Source organism: Equus caballus, chromosome 5 (assembly GCF_041296265.1).
Source record: "Equus caballus isolate H_3958 breed thoroughbred chromosome 5, TB-T2T, whole genome shotgun sequence".
NCBI classification, from domain to species: Eukaryota; Metazoa; Chordata; class Mammalia; order Perissodactyla; family Equidae; genus Equus; species Equus caballus.
The window spans coordinates 13028759-13045847 of record NC_091688.1 but is presented as its reverse complement, the minus strand read 5'-3'; the positions used below and the strand labels follow the sequence as shown (position 1 = coordinate 13045847).

The 17089-nt window shown below is 44.8% G+C and overlaps 1 protein-coding gene across 15 annotated transcripts in view; it reads left to right on the top strand.

Annotated features, from left to right (window-relative positions):
• Positions 1-17089, top strand: part of SEC16B (SEC16 homolog B, endoplasmic reticulum export factor) — a 70732-nt gene that overhangs the window by 31014 nt on the left and 22629 nt on the right. For all 15 annotated transcript variants that reach the window (XM_070267755.1, XM_070267748.1, XM_014739530.3 and 12 more), the window contains exons 6-14: positions 897-1041; positions 1711-1862; positions 2233-2294; positions 3907-4042; positions 4529-4759; positions 9407-9504; positions 11450-11531; positions 15305-15422; positions 16650-16761. In XM_070267755.1, coding sequence (XP_070123856.1) covers positions 897-1041; positions 1711-1862; positions 2233-2294; positions 3907-4042; positions 4529-4759; positions 9407-9504; positions 11450-11531; positions 15305-15422; positions 16650-16761 — 1136 coding nt within the window. The remainder of the gene's footprint in view (positions 1-896; positions 1042-1710; positions 1863-2232; positions 2295-3906; positions 4043-4528; positions 4760-9406; positions 9505-11449; positions 11532-15304; positions 15423-16649; positions 16762-17089) is intronic.

The following is a 17089-nucleotide window of genomic DNA, read 5'->3' as shown; positions in this document are numbered from 1 at the left end:
ACTCCAGTGGACTAGCAATTGGGTTTACCCAGGGAGTTGCAAGAATCTTTTAATTTAGGTCTGAAAAGCAGAGGTTGAAGCCTTTCTTGACTTTTCCATCTCTTCTAAAATCTTACTGTGTGTACCAGCTGGGCTTTAATTTGGAGATCTTAAATTTATAAAAATAAACTTTTATTTTGGAATAATTTTAGATTTACAGAAAAGTTGCAAAGATACTATAGAAACCAGCTCTTTAATTTTTGACAGTCTTGTGTTAATTTTCTTTCCCTGATTGGATTTACATGATTTTGAGAACAGTTTCTTCCGTATACCTAATGCTGAACAGGGCAGGGCACATCTCATGTGACTAAGAGTGACAACCACAATAACAGCAGCCACACACGTGTACAGCACTTTACAGTGCACGGAGAGCTTTTGCATCCATTATTTCATTTGTACCCTCCCAGGATGTAAGTTCCGTGAATTTCTCATACACCTGTATCGTCAGGGGAAGGACGGTGCCTGCAGCATAGTGAGTGCTCATTAAATAGTTGGTGAATGAATGCACGAGTACGTACTTGAACTGTACAGGGCAGATGTGACAGCTATATTACAGATGAGGGTACTGAGCTCAGAAAGCCTAAGTCGCTTGTCCAAAGTCACAGCAGCTAAGGGTTGATAAAGCTGGGATTTGAATTCAGGCCGCCGGACCTGCACTCATTCCCCTAGGACATAATGGATCCTTTAGCAAACACATGTCAGTTGAATTATCCCTTCTTCTCCTTTCAATACATCCACCTTAACTGTATTTATTTGAAAGTTTGAATTTTGTTGCTTTGGAGGAACCCTTGGGAGAACCATCTCTTTAAAACTGCTTCTGATTCTTCTCCTATGTTCTCATTGTTTTTAACTCTCAGTTATCACCGACCGATGAGTCCAACCTTCTCCGGCAGCACGAGTCTGGTCTCAGCTCCAGCAGCTATGAGCTCAGTCAGTACATGGCAGATGCCTCTGAGCCGTATGACCGCATGGCTTCAGCAGCTTGGAGTCCCATTCAGGCTGGTGGGTCCTGAAGAGATCAAAGGAGTTGGTTGAGTCTGATGAGAAGAGGGTTGGGTGGCAAGTCTCTTGGAAAGTCGCCCTTAGCCTGTGTTTCCCAGAGTGGATCATTGTCCACCTCATTTGCTTATGTAGGTCTCCTGGGCAGAGAGGCCAACTTTGGCTCCATTTCCCACCTTTTCTCTTGAACTGGATATTGCATCACAGCTGATTCTTGGAAGGGAACAGTGCCCCTAGCCATCTTCAGGCTGGGAGAGGAGGCCCTCGGAGGTACTTTTAAGGACCAGGCGAAGACAGTGAAGACCGGAGTCAAGGTGGTAAAGCAAAGGCAGCCCACAGGGCGTAACTGCTTTGTCTGGATATAGGAGACTCGTCAGGAGTATCGGGGCTATGAAAGCCAGCGAGTCCCCAGCCTCTCACTGTCACTGAGAGTCTGGGCCTGATGCATTATAATTTGGACCAAACCATCAAATCCTTGCATTATATTCTGACATAGTCTTAGAGGCTTAAATCTGACTTGGAGCATGGTCTTCTTATAATGATGTAGCCCTTCCAGAATCTTATCTTGGTCCCAGATGGAATTTGGACAGAAAGGTGTCTGTGGTCTATTTCTAAAGTAAAAAAGAGCAGTGCCAGTAATGCTCACAATGTCCACCTGTGTCTGTTGGTCAGAGGAAGTCTCGGCAGCTGGTCCCAAGGCACCCATGAAGTTCTATGTCCCTCATGTGCCTGTGAGTTTTGGACCAGGAGGTCAGCTGGTGTGTGTGAGTCCCAGCTCTCCCCGTGATGGACAAACGGCCCTTGTTGAACTGCACAGCATGGAGGTAAACAAGATTTGGTGTCCCTGGAATGCCAGCACGCTGCTCCCTGCTTCCCTTTACCTGAGCCTGGGCATCTCCAGGAACGGGGTGCTCTCATGGGGAGCTGGGCCATGCACCCTGTGGATTGGGGAGTGTATGTGTGTGAAGGAATGGGTGGGGCTCTTCTCTGAAAGAAGTGATGCTAGACTTATGTTTTTCCTGATATGCTATTGGCTCATTTTCAGCAACTGGAGAACTCACTTTCATCCTCTGCTTTCTCCATGAGGCACTGAGCCACATCCTAGGACCACGGCTTGGCTTCTGATACTAGACTTGGCTGAAAGGAGCATTGAGTGGCCATAGTCTTGAAGACCAAATCTTATTTTTGTTCCAGATTATTCTAAATGATTCTGAGGAACAAGAAGAGATGAGGACTTTCTCAGGACCCCTGATCAGGTAAACTGCCATACGAGCTGCCGAGTACGGGCTTTTGAAAGCTGCAGAATCTTCCGGCACAGCAAATGTTTCCAGAACAGCATTTTGGGATTTGTTCTCGGCTTCCTGGAAAGAAAATGTCTATCCCCATTGGAGCAGAATTCTCTGTGCTACAAGATAGAGCTCAATGTGGCCTGAGCCATTTTGACAAGCAATTCGATAGTTGAAGGGCAGAAAGAAAAATTAACTTAAAGGTTTAAATATCTGAAATCAGTTCCATTTTGCAGGGGCTACATGACAGGAAGTTTTAGCATTCCGTGTACTTAATAGATATTAATGGAAAAGCGGAGGACAGCCTGGGAAATCATAGTCAAATGGATCACAGTGGAAAAAGCTCTTGCCTTGTTCTAGAGAGAACACGGTCAGTTTGTTACTGGATAGTGTGCAAGTCTGCCCTCTGCAGGATTGAGTTAGAACTGCTTTTAAATTCCTAGTCATTTCTGCTAAGTATTTAGGGCGGCCATTGTTGTGAAGAGTCCTGGCCTGTGTCAGAGGACCTGGGTCCTAGGCCCAGGCACCCTGCTAACTAGAGGTACCATGGCGGACAGGTCAGTTAGCCGTCTCCGAGCCTTAGTTTTCTGTTTAAGAAATGATGTAAAACCGGCTGTGCCTACTCCAGGCAGTGACTATGCACGTGGAAGCCCTTTAAATATCATCACTGTTATATAAATGTATTCTTATCCTGAATCTCCTCCTCCAAGAAAATCCCACATAGTATTTTGACAGTTCCTTCTAGTGAAAATGAGTGTTGTCTCCATTTCTTCCACACAGGTACACAGATGTGGGGTACAGACGAGTTGGGTATTTTGACACTGGAGTACTGGGCCCAACTTGGCGTTGATTTTATGGGATGATCTGGAGTAAATTATAATGCCCGTTTATTGAGCACTTCAAATATGCCACACAATTTGCTAAGGCCTTTTTGTATGGAGATAGATTTTTTAAAAATTATCCCTATCTTGGGGCTGGCCCCGTGGCCGAGTGGTTAAGTTCGCGCACTCCGCAGCAGGCGGCCCAGTGTTTCGTGAGTTCGAATCCTGGGCGCGGACATGGCACTGCTCATCAGACCACACTGAGGCAGCGTCCCACATGCCACAACTAGAAGAACCCACAGCGAAGAATACACAACTATGTACCGGGGGGCTTTGGGGAGAAAAAGGAAAAAATAAAATCTTTAAAAAAAAAAATTATCCCTATCTTAGGGGGAAAAACTGAGGCTCAGAGGAGAGAAGAGATCGTGTAAGCCTGGAAGCGCAGGCCAGATTTAAGCCCGGGGTATCTAACTCCAAAGTCTGTGCTTTGACCTGCTACCTTCTGTAGTCATTTCCGGTACCCGGGCATCAGCCTCCTCATCCGGAAAATGGAGAGGGTGTGTGAGAGAATGTCTGGAGTCCCCTCCCGTTCTACGAGGAAACAACTAGCCTGTAGCCAGAGGCTCATTCCCCAGTCCCGGGTTGTCAGACTTGCACCTCAGTCCCAGCGCCCCCGGCGCCCTCACGCTGTGGGAGGGGCCAGCGGCCCTGTACGGGGAACCGTCTGCCCCTCACTCTTTGCTCCCTGAATCTCTCCCCAGGGAAGACGTACACAAGGTGGATATCATGACGTTTTGCCAGCAGAAAGCAGCTCAGAGCTGCAGAACTGACACACTGGGGAGCAGAGACTCGGCTCTGCTGTGGCGGCTGTTGGTTCTTCTTTGTCGGCAGAATGGGGTGAGTGTCACCGCCCTGACGCGTGGGCACAGGCAGGCTGAGTTGAAGTTGAAGTCTTCCCGGGACGGATAAGATTCGGCTTATGGGATGATTATAAAAGGTGATATTAAAGAAGCAACAAATGGCCTCAAGGGAAAAATTGCTCAGATGGCAATGCCAGTCTGCTACTGCTAACCTTTCCGCTGCCCTCTGCCGTGGCCTGGGGTTATTGTACGGTTCTTGGGTTACCGCCCCAACCAAGTAATACACCTGTGAGAGTGTGAATATTTCACAGAACCTTTGTGGCCTCTGACAGGCAGAGAATAACCATGAGAATGAAGCTGCAGCTTGAAATACAGCAATCCAAGAAAGGACTGCCTTGTGTTTGCCTGTTGGCCTCCTCATGAAGGAGGCAGGTGATCTGGCGCCTCCTTTCTCAGCCTGCGCTGCCAGCGTGGGGACGAACAGCAGTGTTCCTCAGGATGTCTGTCTCTCTTTGCCTTGCAGTCCATGGTGGGGTCTGACATTGCGGAGCTGCTGATGCAAGACTGCAAGAAGCTGGAGAAGTACAAGAGGCAGCCCGCTGTGGCCAACCTCATCAACCTGACCGATGAGGACTGGCCGGTGCTGAGCTCGGGGAGCCGGAACCTGCTCACCGGGGAGATTCCCCCCAGCGTGGAGACGCCTGCGCAGATCGTGGAGAAGTTCACTAAGCTGCTGTACTATGGAAGGAAGAAGGCAAGTCAGGGCCCCCGCACGCTGTTTTTCAAAAGTCACCACCATCCCCACTACTCCCCCCTCTCCCAATTATATATGAGTACCAGATACTCATTTTACAGCACTGTAAGTTCAGAAAGCTGCAAAGAAAAAAACATCCACAGTCTACCATTAAATAATCGTGCCTGTTAACATTTTGATATATTTACTTCTAGCATTTTTCTATGCATATATATTAAAAATCAAATTAAGTTACATACACAATTATTTCTGTTTTTCACTTAAGATTATGTGGTGAAATACTCTCATGGCATTAAAATGCATCACTTAAAAAAATGGTTGGACAATATTCCATTGCATGAGTGTATCATATTTTTTTTAATCAATCCACTATTGAATATATAGGCTAGCTACAATTTTGTCACCCATTATAAATTATTCATTTTGAACATCTTGTTACATAAGTCATTGGCAGATCTTTTTATTATTTTTTTTAGGATAGATTCCTACAAGTGAAATTACTGGGTTAAAGGGTATGCACTTTTAAAATGTTCTTCCTATATACTCTAAATTAGTTTCCAGAAAGTTTGTTTACAAATGATACCCCCACTAGCTATATCTAAGGAATGCCTATCAATATTGAATACTTTAATTCAACAGATGAAGAATGATGCTTCGTTTAATTTTTTGATGTATAAATTGGGCTATTTTTATTAAAAAAATTTTTATTGAGGCATATTTGACAGATAACATTGGAAGATATTTGAAATGTACACTGTGATGATTTGATATATGTATATATTGTGAAAGGATTCCCCGACTGAGTTAACACATCCACCACCTCACGTTTACCGATTTTTAAATGACTTTTTAAAAGTTGAAGTTGAACTCACATTTCAGAAAAGTCTTAAAGCAAACTTAAATATTTGAATATATGATTAAAATCAATTTTATTCAAAAATCAAAAGATAAAAGATATAATAGGGGCCATGATGCTCCCACCCCTAGCCACTCAATTTCTCTCTCTGAAATATCCAGAGATATTTTACGTATATCCAATTATTTCCTCTTTTTTTTTCTTATAGCATACTATATTACCACCTCTTTAACTTCTTTTTTATTAAAAAATATCTTAGAAAATATAGTGGCTTGGCAAATTTTTTTCTGTAAAAAGACAGTCAGTAAATATTTTCAGGTTTGTAGACCATAGTGTTTTTGTTGTAATTACTCAATTCTGCCCTTGTAGTGTGAAAGCAGACACAGACACTGTGTAAATAAATGGGTGCGGCTGTGTTCCAATAAAACTTTATTTATGGACATAGAAATTTCAATTATATATAATTTTCATGGATAATGAAATACTATTCTTTTAATTTTTTCCAATCGCTTACAAGTGTAAAAACTATTCTTGGCTTGTGGGCTTTACCAAAATAGGCAGTGGGCTGAATTTGGCCTTCAGGCCACATATTGCTGACCCCTGTTCCTTATATATAAATACCTTCCTCACTATTTCTTATAGCCACACAGGTTTCTATAGATAAATTATAATTAATTTAACCAAACTCCTCTAGATTGATGTTTAGATTCTTTCCAGTCTTTTGCTATTACAAACAACAGCTGGAGTGAAGAACCATTGTCATTTTGCCCAGTGTGACGGACTCTATCTCTGAGAGATTTCTAGAAGTGGAGGTGTTGGGTCAATGGGTATGTGGTTTGTAATTTTGATAGATAGTGACAAATTGCCTTTCTAGAGGATGACCCGTACCCTACCAGTGCTGTACGAGGCTCCCTGTTTTCCCACACTCTCACCAACCCTCTGTGTTTCCAGTCTTTTGATATGTGCCCATCTGTGGGGTGAAAAAAATATATAATTTAGTGTAGTTATTTGCATTTCTCTTGTTGTAAATGAAGTTGAATATCTTTTAATCTGTGAATTTTTTTGTCATGGATTTTCCACATTTTTCTGTTGGGTTTTTTATCCTCACTTATTGATTTGTAGAAGCTCTTTATTTTTTTTACGACTGTCTGTCCAAAATCTAATTTGGGGGGGCCATATTTAGAAAGACTTTTCCTACTTCAAAATGAATTTATGAAAATGAAGTTGAAGTACTTTTTTTTTTTTTTTAAAGATTTTATTATTTCCTTTTTCTCCCCAACACCCCCCAGTACACAGTTGTATATTCTTCGTTGTGGATTCTTCTAGTTGTGGTATGTGGGACGCTGCCTCAGCGTGGTTTGATGAGCAGTGCCATGTCCGCGCCCAGGATTCGAACCAACGAAACACTGGGCCGCCTGCAGTGGAGCGCGTGAACTTAACCACTCGGCCACGGGGCCAGCCCCAAAGTTGAAGTACTTTTGTACTTCATTTAAATCTTTAATCTCTGGGTTTTTTGGTATATGATGTTATCTTTTTTTTTTTTTTAAGATTTTATTTTTTCCTTTTTCTCCTCAAAGCCCCCCGGTACATAGCCGTACATTCTTCGTTGTGTGTCCATCTAGTTGTGGCATGTGGGACGCTGCCTCAGCGTGGCTTGATGAGCAGTGTCATGTCCGCGCCCAAGATTCGAACCAACGAAACACTGGGCCGCCTGCAGCGGAGCGTGCGAACTTAACCGCTCGGCCATGGGGCCAGCCCCTATGATGTTATCTTTTAAATGAGTGTTAGACATGATACTCAGTGAAAATTAGTGGGATCAAATTATAGCCATCCTATATATATATATATATAGGTGAAACAGCAATATATATATATTCACTATGTAGTAGAGACTTGCAATTTCACCAGTGATTTACTTATTCAATAAATATTTATTAAGCAGCTCCTACTTCTAAGGTATTGAATCCAGTGGGGGACACAGAGATATATCAGTGATGATCCCTTTAGAAAGATAAATAATGACCACCACCACCACAATAACAAAAGCAAAAATTTAACAAGTTCTTTCTACGTGCCAGATGCTCACTTAACATGTTACATACATTATTTCATTTATCTTCACAGAAACCCTGTAAGTTAGGTTCTAAACTTGTTTTAGGTATTTACAGATGAGGAAAGTTAGTAAGTGATAGAGCCGGGGTTTAGATCTAGGCGGTCAGATGCCTGAGTTTGGGCTCCTCACCACCCGCCACACCAGTGTCATCACATTGACCCAAAGGTGAGCGCGGGATAGATATGGGAGATCAGAGAGATTCATGAGGAACTGGATACCAAAATATCTTTAAAAGCTTTATTAATATTTGACTGGGGTCTTATTTCTGGCATTGTGCGAGATTGATAGCCTCGATATAAATTCTCAATTTCTTCACTTATTCTTAAATTATATGTTTTGGAGGAGCAGATTTTTGAGTAAACTGGTGATTCCCAGCCAATCATTACTAACTCCTTTTTAAAAAAATCCTATTATGAAATAGTTTAAACACACAAACAGAGTAACTCTTAATGTCATTTTTTATTTACGTTGGATGTAAGGCTGAATTCCCTGTGGCTGTTTAAATTTCTTCTCTCTTTCTTTCTCTCGTCAAATAAGAAAACATGGGGAGATGTTGAGATGATCAAAGACATCTTCATTTGGAGGTGGAATTACCTCATTAGTGACTTCCTGTCCCCAAATCACATTATTTGGGGGCACTAAGGAAATTATTAATACCAGGTCAAAACCTCACAAGTAAGTTAAGCCCCTACTAAAGAGTTCTGAAAATTGAATGAAAAGGTGAATATGTGTATGTTTTAAAATTTACAGTTCTAGTCCATCTTGCTACATTAATGGTGTCATTAATTTGGCATATGAAGGCACTTGATAGTTAACAAACAGTTATGGTGTTCGGTGGGCAGGTTAACTGCTATGTGTACTGGCTCAAATGTAATAGCTTCTTTCTATTTGTGTGAGAGTACTGGGCAGGAAGTCTCCACGTGTGGGCAGCCCTCCTCCATGTCGTCGTTCAGGGCCTGAGGATGTAGGAGGCTCTACCATCTCAACACATAGTCTCTAAGGTTTCTCAGAAGCATCTTCATTCCAGCCAGCCGGCTGGGGAAAAGGCCAAGGAGGACTGAGCGGGGGGGTGGGGGTGGGTCTATGGCCAGACCGGAAGCGGCACGTGTCACTTCCGTTCCCATCCCACCGCCTAGAACTCAGCCACATCTAGACACAGGGGAGGTGGGAACATGTAGTCTAACTCTTTGTCCAGGAAGGAGAACGTGGATTTTGGTGAGGAACTAGTGGTTTCTGCCACAGTTATAAAGAGAAACTCATCCTTTGACATGCCTCCACGAATGCCATCTTGCCACTCATGATCTGAGACTCAGTCCTAGGGGTGCGGTGCTTCTCTTCCTTTTGATGCTTCGATTCATAAGAGTTGTGTGACTCTTGCTAAAGAGATAAAGCTAACTGGAAACTATGTTTGAGGGGGAGACATGACATGCTAATGAAATAGCACAATGGATTTTGATCAAGTGAAGACTGGAGAACGGGACAACTTAGAGAGAAATATGTGCCAGTGAGGCCTCTTTCCCCACTATTGTTTTTCACATTCACCTGTGATGCTCTCAGAGTCTTCCTGGAAGCCCAGCCCTGACTGCTCGGGAGCGGCAGGACCTGAGCACAGTCATCTGTTGCTGTTGTTAGAGGAAGGCGAGTAAGGCAGTACTGAATGTGATGCTTCTGTTGTCAGGAAGCCTTGGAGTGGGCCATGAAGAACCATTTGTGGGGCCACGCTTTGTTCCTGGCCAGCAAGATGGACGCAAGGACCTACAGCTGGGTTATGAATGGGTGAGTTGAGGACTTGCAAAGGAGACCAATGGAGCAGAGAGACCCCCTGCCAAAGGTGGGGGTGAGGGTGGGGAGAAGTGCCAGATGCACTGAGAAGCCCCATGCTCAAAGCATCTTTCCAATTTCTCTTTTCTGAGCTGGACATAGCGTTTCTCTTCTCCAGATTCATACAACCTAGACACAGACACATTCTTTCTACCTGCTAAGTTGAATAAAAGATTTTAGTAGTATTTCCCAGGGTCAGAGTTTCCAAAAATTAAGTTTCTGCGTTGCAGTAGCCCTCTCTCTTTGGGAGGGGCTGTTCTAGATAGTTCCATCAGTGAGAGAATAGGTGATCACTTCAGGTTAACTGACGGAGCCTTAGGACTGACAGTGAGTAACTGTCTACAGCTTAGTCTTGCAGTGCAGATGTGGGTGCTGAGAAGAAGGTAGAGATACTGGGTAGCAGGACCATAAACTCTGGCAAAGGGGTTTATAGGGCTGGGAATTAGACCCAGAAGTCTTCCTCTAGGGCGGTGGGAGATGACGAGACTGAAGGGGTGCATTTAGTCAGAAATCACGCTGGCACACTAAGATCCAGGAGCCAGGCTGGACCAGGAGGAATGCCCAAACAGGGACGAGATAGGAATGGAGTGAGTCCAGAACCAGGAGTTTGGAATTAGCGGGGTGAAACAGCAAGGAGAATCAGGATCGAATGGAGATGGTGGGTGTAGGGGAGCTGCAGTAAGTCCTTCAGGCTGCTCTAGTATCCATGGGTGGCAAGGACAGATACGTGGCAGCAGTGGGGAGACCGGAGTGGGGGGACCCTCCTATAAGGAGCAGGCTTGGGTCGGACGGTGAGAAGGATGTTACCTCAAAATGTCTATCTTCTAGTGTTGGTTAAAGCTGTGAAGCTACCCTCTCAGCTTAACCTATATTTGAAGCGGCCACAAACCCTATTGGGTGGAGATCTAGCTGAGAGAGCGACACTCTAAGTTCTGCAAGGGTAAGGGCTGTCACACTCTCAGAAGCCTGTTCTTCACGATGGCCCCCGTCTTCATTCCTCTAACCCTCGTCTTCCCAGACTAGGAACACCACTGTGCACTTCATTATGTTCAGAGACCGGAAGGGCAAAGGGCACTGAATTTTATGATAAGTGCTCCGAGCTCCCGGGCAAGGGTGCTATGAAATAAAAGATGCTGTTCTGAGGGACGATTTTCCTCTGGGTTTTGGAAATGAACATCCCACAACCCCACGTTGTAGCATACATCTCCGTTACAGATTTTTGCCTTGGGCCATTGATTTTTGATGGGGCCCAGTGAATTGTGAAAAATCTCTCTTACTGAGTATGCTTAAATCTCAAATCAGCTATAGAGCTTATTATATCCTTGTTAGACATATCCCACGGTTTGTCATCAGCAGGATCATTTCTGGTCCCTGTTCTACGCCTCTTTGGTTACTGAAATGGCTATTTAGTGCTTATAAGTAAAAGCACTACAGACCTAGGCTAGTGATGAGCCAGAAAAACAGCACCGAGCGCTGTGGGCTTGTCGTGGAGGAGGGCTGCTGTGGGGGAGGGGAGTGGAGGGTCGCTGGGCAGGAGGGACCCACAGAGAAGAGGTCAGGTTAACTGCGAGGGCTCTCCAGGGGTCTCTGAGATGTTGGTGGGTCATCTCTGTGATGGAAGAAGGCCCACAGAAATGGTTACTCGAGAGTCAGGGTGTCAGTGCCAAGGTGCAGAAAATATCCCCCAACAATGAGATCTACCTGGTGTGTGCGGTAGAATAAAGATCCTGCCAATCCCTCACTCCCTAGGAAAGGGGGTGTGACAGAGGCACAACTGAAAAGCTCCCTTTCCAGAAGAAGCTGCAGGAATCAAATAGAAATTCACGAGGACTTATACCTCACTGGTGATGGTAAAAAGCTCTCTGGCGTGGTCCCCACTGATGGTCCCCTCTCTCTGCAGTTTCACCAGCACGCTGGCGCTCAACGACCCGCTGCAGACCCTTTTCCAGCTCATGTCGGGGAGGATCCCACAAGCGGCCACGGTACCCTTTGTGACAGGACTCCTCCAACACCCCAGCCTCCTAAGGGTTTCGGGGGTGGGGACCGCTCAGGCACGAGGTGATGGTTTTGAAGACGAAAAATAAATAGTAGTTCTTTGTTAATCACCTACCATGTGCCTGGCCCTGTGCAAAGGGCTTTGATGCGTATCATTTCATTCAATGTACAGAGGCAGAAATTCTCATCCCTGGTTTGCACACGTGGAAACTGAGGTGCAAAGGTGTAAAATGACCCAAGATCACAGAGGTAGCGAGTCGTGTAGTCAGGATCAGCTCAGGTCTGTCTGATTCTAAAGACCCTGCCCTTTCCATGATACCTTGGCTGCCTGCTTTGTCGTGAGAAGCGAGAAAACCGCCCTCCAGGCTTCCCCCAGCAAGGTTGCCCTTCTCCTGCACCGCTGCTCATGGATCCTTCACAGCTGGACAGAGATGTGACCTCTCGTCTAGAATTGCCTATGGCTCAGAAGTCTGAGGCCAGCTGGATAGTTTTCCCTTTGTAAGAGACTTGATCTTTTTGCCCCTAAGTATTCCTTCCTTATCTTTGAAGTCCAATAACTGTGCTAGGACATATCTTGGTGTTGACTGTCTAGGTCAGTTTTTTCTTGGGGCACACCCTACTCTTTTACTAGGTGCATTCATATCCTACAGTTCAGGAAGATTTTCTTGAATTATATTCTCTAATGTTTGTTTTGTTTCATTATTTGGTTTTCTTTTCAGGAACTCCACTATATACTTTACATATATATGTACATGACATATATGAACTACGTATATATATATGTGAATTATATATAATTTTCTCTTTAAAAAAACCTTTTTTGTTTCATTTCTTCTTATTTGCTTTTTTTTTTTTTTTGCTTTTCTCATTTCCATCCTGTAGCCCTTACTGTGTTTTCATCAGTGTCTCCTCACTTTCGTGCTCTTTCCCTTTCTGTCTTTATTTCTTTGATTTTCCTCCACTTCTTTCCTGACCTCTGCAGGTCACATTTATCCCCTCGTGTTGTCTGCCGTCTCTTTCCTGAGCTCTTAGAGCTCAGCTTGAGGCCCTTGCTTCAGAGAAGAAATGGTTTCCGTACTTAAATTCATGATGAGAGTTTGGTGACCAGTTTTCGTCTGTTTTGTGGTAACATTTTTTCTGGCAAATGTTCTCTCCATCTTCTGTTTATTTTTCCAGTTACCTCCCTCCTTTTATCTTTCTAGGATGTTTGTACAGATCCTGTGCTTGTCCCTTTACAGGAGCCGAGTCTTCCCTGGACCAGTTATTTATGGGAAGTTTGTGCTGGTGAGGGGCTGGGGCCAGATTCCAGGCTATCTGGCAAGTTCCACACGACCTAGAGTTTTCTGGGAGCACTTGTGTAGCCTTTGCTTTTCCCCAGCCAGCGGAGATGGCTATGGGGTCCTCTCCCTCTGGTGTTCTCTCTCTGCTTCCTCTTGAACCACCTCTGTTCCATCTCCGTTACCTTTGGCCACCTTTTCTTGTATTTTGAGGCTTGGGCTTTTGCTGACAGCTAGTTTTAATGAAAATGGACTTCACGCTTTTGCTTTTTACTCTTCTTATTGCTTGTGAACAATTCCAAGAAAAGAAAAGAGAAATGATAACTTTCATGCCCCATCATCAAACCAACTGGCTATTTTGGAAAACAGAACGCGCCTCACAATTCAGCTGAATGGCCTGTGTTCTGCAATGAAATTCTGTCATGTCCTGAAGCACTAAATGCAGGAAATGATGTCATCAGCTTATGGTCCATTGGGTCTCACTGCAATGGTAGAGTTAGCTAAATGTTCCTTATTTTTAGGTGAGAAAACTGATGAGCCAGAGTTGATGTGCTGATGCAGTATTTGATCTTAGTGTCGGAGAGTTTCCTAGCATCGTAGCATCCAGTAGAAGGCTAGACTTTAGCTACTTGTAATGAGTGGTGAAGTGGAACAGACATGGCAGCTGGAAACAGACTTGGGCTTCTATCTCAGGTTTAAACTCCACTCTTCTTACTGCTGTGTGAACTTGGCCTTGTTCCTTAACCTCAGAGTCTCAGTTTTTCATCTTTATAGGCATTTTGGTGCCTAACCAATAGAGTTATTGTGGAAATTAAAGGAGACAATATCTGAACATTATCAACCACCACGCTCGGCCCATTGCTCTCTCTCTCTCTCTCTCTTTCTTTATAGTTCTGCTTCTCATAGTTTGACTTTTTTCCAAATCACTTGGGGAGGAGACAGAAGAATGACTTCCAAGTTTTTGTTCTTTTTAGCAAAAGGGCTTTTCCTTTGCTGGTTCCTTTAGTTCTAGCAAGAAAGGGCCTGGCTGACATGTTCAATGGTGATAATAATAGGACCCTGTGCATGTGACTGTTCACAGGAGAATTACTTAGCACAGAGAGGGTCTGGTTCATGGTCAGAGGCAATAAGTGAGACCGGCTATTATTTTTGTGAGTTATTATTATCATCATCCTCATTCACACTGCATTGCCCAGATAAACAAAGAGTAACTATAAAATGGAGTGGAATTAAGCATCTTTTGTTCCTTGGGATAATTGCAAAGACCAAATCACTGTGAATTGTTTGACCTCCAAGTCTTAGCTATTACTGTCAATCTCCTGCTCTACTCGTTCTCTGCAACAAATTGGAAGATAGACGGGTCTGCAGATCACCTCTTTCCTTTGCTGGGCTTCCCTCCGTGTGCGTGCATGGGTGTGTGTGTGTGCATTTATACCTACATGTGATTTATAAAGTGCAAACCTAGTGTAAAGCATTATGCTATGTGCTTTACCTACCTGTCTTATTTTATTATCAACAATAACCCTGTTAGGTAGGAATATTATCTTCATTTAAGAGAGGAGGAAACAAAGGTTCAAAGATATTAGGAAACTTGCTCAAGGTCACACAGCTAGTAAGAGGCAGGGCTCCAGTTGAACTCAGGGCCTGGGTTGTTTCTGTGACATTATGTTGTTTCTTTATTGATATTTTCTGCCCTGAAATTCCCCTTCATTCGGGAGAAGCGTGGCCCTGGCCCCATTTGTGTGGGGCTTCTTCCCACTTCTCTGCTAGCATTCTATTGCCCCCTTGTGGAGTTCTGCTGCTGCATTGTCACCAGAGGGAGGCGGCACAGTCCTCAGTTGGGAGGAAGATGATTGGGGACTGAGTGCTGGCTGGGCCACTCGGCTTGGTTTTCTCTTTCCTCAAGTTGCCATAGGAATTAGACTTCATGGGGTTGTTTTGAAGATTAAATAAGGTGATGGGTGGGAAAGGGCTTTGTAAAGCCAGAAGACACAAGCAATTGGGTAAGGTATCGAGGAGCTCAGTGTTCCCCTGCCTTCTAACAGGCTAATGTGGGCTCTTCTTCTCATGAGCCAAGGATGCTTGATCTTCCTTCTCTCACTGGAACATCAGGGTTTTCCAAACTTTTTAATTTTTAAAAATTTTGTCCCTAGCTATTGGGTTTAGGGGCACCAGGAAGAAATTTGGAAATTAGTAAGTGAGCAATAGTGTCATTTTATTTATCTCCCAATATCCCTATGTATGTATGTATGTATGTATATATATATATATATATATGTATTTGTCTGTCTCCCTATCCATCCTTCCAGAATTTTTGCTTTTTTAAAAAGAGAACTTGAAATCAATGACTAGCAGCATTGCAGGAGGTATAACGGGCGTTCCCTGAACTCCTCCAAACCAGGAAATAGAAAACAACCTTTACCTACATTGTGTCTAGTATGACATTATTCAGTAAATCTTCAATTCTTTCTGCTGCTTTTCAGTGTTGTGGGGACAAACAGTGGGGAGACTGGAGGCCTCACTTGGCTGTGATTCTGTCAAATCAGGGTGGGGACCCGGAGCTGCATCAGCGCACGATTGTCACCATGGGGGACACCCTGGGTAAGCAGAAGGCAGCACTGTCCCCCTCTCCTCTAGGGTATCTCCAGGCCAGCTTTAAACATTCTGTCCTTGGGTTCTGGGGTTCTGGAGAGGGCCCAAGTCTATGCCTCAGGCTTTCCTTTGATGCAGAAGCCTCAGTGTTTTGGGAACAGAAACTCCAGGGAAAGGAGTGTCCTTCTTGCCTCTCTGTTTCCTGGAATTTCTGCTGCAAGCCAGAACAGGCCAGACCCTGAGACTCTGGTGCTGTGCTGCGGTGGGAGGCTCCCCTTGGCCCCTGATCTTCTGTCCCTGTCTGATTCCCCTGAAGACAGAGTTAACACATGGGCATCTTGCCTCCGGTTACCGTTAGTCTCACAGTGACCCAGCTGAGTCAGAGAGGAAATTCTATTATTGCCTGAACTGTCTGGGTCATTGTATAATCTTTATTTCCGTCATCTCCCTGTGAACGTGGCCTTGGAAACACATGGGGGCTATTGAATGTTCCAGATCAGTGGCTCTCAAATTTAGTCAAGAGACAGAACATCTAGAAAGTGTGGTACTCTTTGTGGAACTTTGTGAAATATTGCTTTGTTAAACTTAAAACAGTGATGTGGGAGGTTGTGCCAAGTCAGAGGGCAGATTGTTCACCCCCCGGGTAGAAAGGGAACTGACTTTTGTTGAGAATTTCTTGGATGCCAGGCTCTGCTGGCTACTTTATCTACTCGAATTAATCCAATTTGAGGTAATGGAACATGTACGGGAGAGCATTTTAAAATTGGGAACAATTTGGTAATTAATGTGATTTTTATGGGCACCGGGAAAAGTCTTCTATTGTTTGATTTTAGCAGGGGAGGCGTTAGCGCCCCAAGAAGCCTAGTCTAAGAAGTGCTGCTCCCAGTGGCCCGCATCCTCGCTCAGGTGTAGGCATCTCTGCTCACTTCTCACCCTCAGGAAGGACTGAAATGCTTAGAGAATTCCTAATCGAAAACCTGTTAGGGGGAACGTGAAATGGTGTCTTATTCTGGTTGAAGAGAATTGAAATGTAATGTCTGAGGCCGCAGATGCGGGTGGGAGAGGGAGCGGGGCTTGGGGTCTATGACTCATGCTATGAGAAATTTATTCTTTTATTCCCTGAGGTTTCTCCCCTCTGATCTCTGAGCCCACACTCCCCTCTCTCTCCCATCCCATCCAGAGGATGGGTTCCCACGTGGGCGTGTTCCATGACTGGGGCTTGTTCTCCTCCTGCAGCTGGGAAGGGGCTGGTGGAGGCAGCTCACTTCTGCTACCTCATGGCTCACGTGCCCTTCGGCCACTACACCGTGAAGACAGACCCTCTGGCCTTGCTGGGCAGTAGTCACAGGTATGCAATCTTCTGGGGGGAAAGGCAGTGGAAAGAACATTTTCCATGGGATTTTTTTAGCCCTTGCTGGGTTTCATGGCTCCATTTTCCGTTTTCTCGTGTGAATTTCGGCAACCGCTGGTCCCCTCCTCTGCGGGTCTGGGCACAGGTTGGGGCAAGGAGATGCCCAGTGGGTGCAGCATCACACCACCAGGGGGCCTCAGACCCCAGGTCCTGTTCCCGGAAGCTGCGAGCTGGTGTCTTTGGGTTGTGTTGTGCCCCTCTGGCCACTCGGTGGCGCCCTGGCTCCACGACCGGAGACTGTCTCTTAGAAAATACCGTGAGCGTA